The sequence below is a fragment of the Plasmodium fragile genome (assembly GCF_000956335.1).
Source record: "Plasmodium fragile strain nilgiri unplaced genomic scaffold supercont1.12, whole genome shotgun sequence".
Taxonomy (NCBI): Eukaryota; Apicomplexa; class Aconoidasida; order Haemosporida; family Plasmodiidae; genus Plasmodium; species Plasmodium fragile.
Window position 1 is genome coordinate 405526 of NW_012192592.1, and position 6634 is coordinate 412159.

The window sequence follows — 6634 nt, forward strand, 5'->3', positions numbered from 1 at the left end:
TTTTTTTTTTTTTTTTTTTTTTTTTTTTTTTGCGGGGGTTAAAAATGAAAGGACGTCAGCAGACAAGGCAACCCTTTCTGTGCTTCTAACACGTTTCTCACCACACACATGGGTATATATAGCGCATGCTGCGCGACGAGAAAGGGTGTGCATTCGAACGGGCAGACAACCAGCAAAGGGAGTTCACCAAAATGGGGTTCCTACTTTTTTATTCGCTTGTATGTTGGCTGCTGGTGGGAAGCGTCGTCTCCATCTACGACGACAATTTTGCGTTCGCGTTTAAGGAGGTGAATAGGGTAAGGAGGGAAACGGCGAAAGTGCACGTAGGGGAGTGCACATCACGAGGGCAGCAACAAACACACTGTAATGAAATAAAAAAAAACCCACACACACACACATACATACTCCAAGTGATTCCTTGCCCCAAAGGTAAACACAATTAAAAATGACGTCCTCAAATTTGAAATAGAGTTCGTTTTGTCCTTCAACACAAAAAAAACTTCAAAAGAATTTTTCCTAACGGCGTTGATCCCCGCCAGTAAGTCTGCATCCACGTGCACCAGGGGGTGGGTGGGGGTACATAAGGTGTACACGTGTTTTGGCTGCTGCCCTAGGCTGGTCTCGCTTCGTCTCTCACAGACAGAGGGAGAGAGAGAGAGAGAGGCGGTGTTTATATGCGTCCCCGCCTTCCTGTCACGAAATTACGACCCACTTGCCACACCTCTCGCTCCCCGCAAGAAAACCTGCAAGTGCTGGCCTTCCAAAGAGAAGACGACAAGGCGGTGCAGGAAAATGTAGACATCCGCCTGAACAAGGACACTGCGGGAGAAAAAGGTAAACCCTGATACACACACTTGTGTGTCGGTTCCTCCAGCAATATACACTCACCCAGATGTAGTAGAGAGGATCATCCTGGGCCACACCTTTCCTTTCTCCTCACACAACTCAGACCCATGTGATTATTTAATCACATCTAAGATGTACCTTCTGAAGCTCTCCACGGAGGAGCTTAAAAAATTCAAAATTTATCGCTACCCATTTTCGAACAAAGAGAAGCCACCACCTGTCCCTTCCCCATATGAATACTCAGAGCAGTCGCTAAGTTATTAAATTCATTTAACCAGGCGTGTACACACTCACGTACCGTCATCCACATATATATACATACGTGTAGAATTGCGCTCGGTGTATAGAAACGATTAAGTGCGCCTACATGTATGTGTATATATGTGTGTGTGCTTTTTTTTTTTTTTGTCCCCCGCGACCCCTGTGCAGAAAACTTCTTCCCCAGCGAAGCAACCATCTACCCCTCAAACTACTTTTTAAAAATCTCTGTGGAGGTCGCCAAGGGCGGGTTCAGCTCGGACGGCATTTGGTGAGACGTGCGACATTTGGTGAGGTAAAACTGCCCCACGCACATAGTCCTATGGACAACGCCGCAAGCAAACCTGCAATCCCCCCCCTTCCCCCCCTCGCAGGATTTTTGCCCTAGCCGAAAAGAACAACTCTAGCACGGGGAACCAAGAGTGCACAATTTACTCCAATGAGTTGGCGAATGTCTTTCTCCCGATGGTCACCCACAACGACCTCTTCCTATTGTACTGTAACAGTGCCACCAACGCGGAGGTACAAATGAATGAATAAATTAATAACGTATTCGCATGGGCTGGGATGCCCCTCATGGGAGTCGACCTTTGCGACGTCCGTCCCCGTGTCTCCATGCATCTCTTCACCACCTCGCACGCGCAATGCTCACAAAACGTACATTTCCTTTTACGCCCCTCTCGCAGCTGCTCAACGTAGTTCGCGACCTGAGAACACCTGTTGACGTGAAAATATTTTCCACCAAAACGTTTTATGGAGCCCAGGGGGTGCAGTACACGGTTCAAATGAGCCTAGACAAAATTGTTCCTGCGTTGAAGCTGGGTAGGAGTGGAGACCATGGCACGTGTGTGTATAGCATCTCACGTGTGTATAGCATCGCATGTACACTTTCGTTTGCTTCTTCTTCCCTACATCGTGCCCCCTAAGACCAAGTGGTGATCCACCTGAAGATGCCCCCAGACCTCTGCTACGCCAACTCCTGCTTCAGTGCAAACAAGGAGGACCCGTGCCGGAACGTAAAGGCCGGCCCCTTCGAGCAATGCGCGTACACGTTTAGGAACTACGAGTTTGTGTTGAAGTCCAGCTCGGGCGAGGTGGGCGAAACGCGGCGCCCGAACTGGGTAGAGGCCCACCCCGCCAAGCGTCTATCCCGTCAAGCGTGTATCCCGTGAACCGCCCACCCGATGAACCGCCTACCCAACTTCGCATCTTCTCATCTTCGCTCTACCCCCCGAAGGAGGTGAAGGACCAAGTGGAAGTGCTGCTGGAAAACGTCAACCACCCCCTCATCAACCTCGAGAGCGACAAAGACTGGACCATAAACCTCTTCACAGTAGACCACTCCAACTTTGTGATCAGGCAGGAACACAAAGAAATGCTGGAGAAGGTCTCCAACGACCTGTGCTCTAGGAAGTTCATTAAAAATTTTGTGAACGTTCATGCGGACAGCATCACGTGGATGAACTCCCACCTAGCGGTGGTACCCACGCCTAAGTTGACGCCCCTCGTGGTGGAGGTAAACGCAGGGGGAGATGGAGTGGCCGCCACGTAGGCAACGGCTTATCCGGGCACTTCCGTCACTCTGCTAACTACGCTGCTAACTACGCTGCTCACCACACCCATCGCCACACCGCTCCCCACCATCCTGCGCAGCCAACTGATCAGCACGGCCTGCTGGAGAACCCCCTGCTAGTTCAACTCAAGCTGCGCTTCCCGGAGACGTACCTCTTCAACAAGTGCATAGTGGAGCTCAAAACCATTCACACTTTCGCGTCAGTCACAAGCAAGAGCGAACATCGACTGGACCACCATAACATGAAGCTCATGTTACCCAACTCAGCATTCAAGCCAATTCAAAATGATCAACACCGTTTGCATGTTCAAAAGACATCCATTCGAAATAATGACTTGGTAAAGTTCGCCCTCAACGTTACCAAGCACAACAGCAAAGACTACTGGAAGATCAGTATTAGCTGCCTAAATGATGAAAACAAATACATAAAGGAAGCACAAGCCCTGTTTACATACCCAATAGAAAATAAAAAAATGTTCCTAAGTGACCTTTACTTTGGAGAGAAGCTACCCAACAACACGTATCTGTTCTACCTGAATGTGTTCCTGTTCGATGAGAAGGAAGTAGAAATTAAATTGTCCCTCCAAAATAATTCCACCCCTTTGGTGGCACCTCCTCTCCCTAGTGCAAAGGACACAAAGGAGAAAATACACCTACCTGACACGTGTGATGCACATGTCCATACCTCCTGCTACGATTTAGTATATCACGAATGCTCGAAACAGCAGCAGAGTGTATTATACAAAATTAACTCATACAGATCTACGAACAAACACTTCACTCTTTTATTCCCACTTGTCATTCCAGAAGGAGAGAAAGAATTTACCTTACAAATGAATGTTGAAACGAAGAAGCATGCGAAACGTGTACAGAAGGATCTATATGTAGACATAGACCATATAATAAAACATAACGCCAAAGCACCTTGTGTAAATAACCTGATCATAACATTGCGCAAGTATCATTTGTATGAGTCTCACTTATTTCTTCTCTTCAGAGCAGTGAATTGCTACCGAGTGTATGAGCCCTTCCTCATTAATCAGCATAACAGGGAAGGCTTCCATGCAAAGACGGCTTCATCACAGAATGGAGATAAATTCACGTTCCAAAAAACGTACAGACAAACATTCCCTGTGAACTACGAATCAGTCTCGCAGAACATTTTCGATCATCACCTTATTAGTGTCATCACCATTATCTTAATTGATGATGCATTTTTTTTAAATTCACACATGCGAAGTGGAAAAACGGACATTGTTGAATTTTTAAAAAAAAAAATACTCCCTCTTCCATACAATAAATATTACCTAGTTAATTACTCCAACCAAAATGTACTCATCAGTATGTACACATATGTCGATGCTGAAAATGTCAAAATTGACATTGTCCAAAAATCTTCAGACGTTCCACATGTTGTAGCAGCGCTCGATAAAGTCATCTCCTTTGCTGAATATATAAAGGGCAAGGAGAGAAACTACATGCACAGCGAGTATAGCATTTTATTATTAACTGACACGGAAGGAATGGATACCGTCAGAGCAGCTACAAGTCAATATGTTAAAAACGAAAATGATGTTGAGAAAAAGTTTTCGAGGATTTATGTCCTATCCTTTGACAAGGGGGAAAACTTCTGCAACAATGATACGTTTAATGAGTCCATTCAGAATGTACAAGATATGTACACATACAATAGAAAAAAAACAGACCAACTTTTTTTCACCTCATTTCACACTTACACGGTTGATGAGGAACTCATGGTACACTACGCCAAGGCCACGATCCAAGATTATCTCCTCCTCCACACACAGATTTATAAAACGGCGTGGTACTTAATAGGCATATGCAGATACAACGTCGTGAAGAACAGCCCCCCTACTCGAAAACTGAACCTGTTCTACGTTGACAAGAATGTTAAAACTGTCACGTATTCCATTTCGGCTGATGAGGCCAAGAGCGTGCTCGACAACTCCTCCGCCGATTCCTACCAGGACATGTGCAACATTTTCACGCAGCTGCAGTTGCTGGGGCATAGGTAGCGGCGCTTCCCCCCTTCCACAGTTTCCCCATTTTTGCGGCCAACTGGGTCGTCTGTCCGACCGTTTTGTGAGGCTTCTTCCAAATAACTCTTATTAAAAGAGGTGAAAAAGGGAGAAAAAAAAAAAATCTGACTTGTTCATGTAAATAGCTATTTTTAAAAAAAAAAAAAAAACGCGGCAAAGTAACAGCTAGCTGGAATGTATTACCTATGCACATTCACCCACGCGTGTGTGCAAATTTTTCAAAATTAGTTTCATTCTGTGCAAGGTCTGACGCGCGCTCTACACCAAAGTTCATCCTTTTTAACGTAAGCATTTCCCCCAGTTGGAGCCTTTTCGTAAAAGCTGTGAAGAAGATACAGCATAATTAATTTAGCACTGTGTGTGGAAATTTCATAATGTACACAAAGAACGGAGGCCCTTCAGTAGTGCCCCTTTTATCCTGTAATTGTCCGTACGCCACAAAGGAGAGCTCCTGGTCGTGGCACCTTGCGCTTCGATAATTTGGCAAGCAGCATGTGGGTACCCAATTTAAAGTTAAAGAGTATAGTGAGACATAAAATTTTGGGCTAGCTTTGGTACTGTTCACACCGCCTCATTCAACTGTGAAACGAGTGCAGAGAAGGACACTTTTGTCCTTTCCATGGATCCAAGTACCGGTTTTTTTCCCCTCCTTTTTTTTTTTTAGGGAAGCATTAACACACACGAATGTACATGGGGTCCTACGGTAGGTCTTAAAAAAACTCGAACATTGTTCCTTTATTTTAGTGAGCCCATTTTCAGTTTCATGGCTTTATAGGATGGTGTCCGTTCATGCATGCCTCTTTTAGGGGGACGCACATTCACGTATGTGCAAGGTAGCGCATTTAGGGGTGAGTCTACCCTATTGAATATCTTTTTTCTACAATCGTTTCACCCTCACCAAGCGCGTTAACATGTTGTTACTCTGGTTCGTCATTCGTGCCAACTGCATGTGTCGGTGCAGTGCCGCAGATGACAAACGTCTACAACCAACTTGTTCGTACTAACCTGCAGTTGTGAAAGGCTAAAACTTTTGCAAGACACATGCAAATGCGCACCCCTCGTTAGTATGACTTGATTTAAGTGCCTTGGTCCAACCGAGGTGGGGACTTGCCTCTCCGGAGTTGTAACAAAAGAGGGACGTATTATTCTACATCTGCATGCGTGCAGTTGTTTGTATGTCTACCCAATTTGCTCATGTTTTGTGCAAATTTACAAAAGCTGGGTTGACGTGGTATGGTAACATAGGGAGCGCGCCTGGAGGGGATAAAACTGATAACTGTTTAAAAAGATTATCCTGCTCTTTTCCGTGGGGGCCTATCAAGTTGCCCCTCGCACGAATGGGTAAGCAAATGTACATGTATACATATCTATACGTGCGTTCTCTTGCCGTACTTGCCCAAGACAGTCGTTTTTTTTTTTTTTTTTTTTTTGTTTTTTTTCTCTACATTTTAAGTTGTGCATAAATAGCAACGTTGCGTTTGCCATAACACGTCGGTGGTTGTTCTCCCTGTAAGGGTTCCTTCGCTTAGGAATTTTTTACCCTTTTGAGATCCCTCCCCGCCCTTTTTTTTTTATGCGCTTCACATTTTTACTCGACTTGTACGTGTTTTCATATAAACGTCGTGGACGCAAAACCGCAATGTACATGAACATGCGTATATATATATTTATAAATAATATATATATGTGAACGTAATAATGCGGATGGTGGATCCCTAAATCGATTCGTGCTTTTCTGAGAGGGAAGGCAATTTTTTACAATTGATTCAACTGTTTTTATTTGTAAATTTCCTGAACAATTCTCTGCCCAAAATTTTTAAGCGCCACCGATTGGCACCAACCACCGTCTCTTCACATTTTGCCTTTTTTTTTTTTTTTTTTTTTCCGTAACATATGT

The 6634-nt window shown here is 44.8% G+C and overlaps 1 protein-coding gene across 1 annotated transcript; it reads left to right on the forward strand.

Moving 5' to 3' along the window:
• Positions 1–191: 191 nt before the first annotated feature.
• Positions 192–4713, forward strand: AK88_01454 (uncharacterized protein; the record flags this gene model as incomplete). The annotated part of the gene is made up of 10 exons (XM_012479089.1): positions 192–296; positions 430–538; positions 739–834; positions 950–1102; positions 1276–1375; positions 1479–1626; positions 1791–1926; positions 2032–2198; positions 2342–2620; positions 2758–4713. 10 exons carry the CDS (start codon positions 192–194, stop codon positions 4711–4713), a joined length of 3249 nt encoding a protein of 1082 aa, XP_012334512.1.
• Between the last annotated feature and the right edge of the window lie 1921 nt (positions 4714–6634).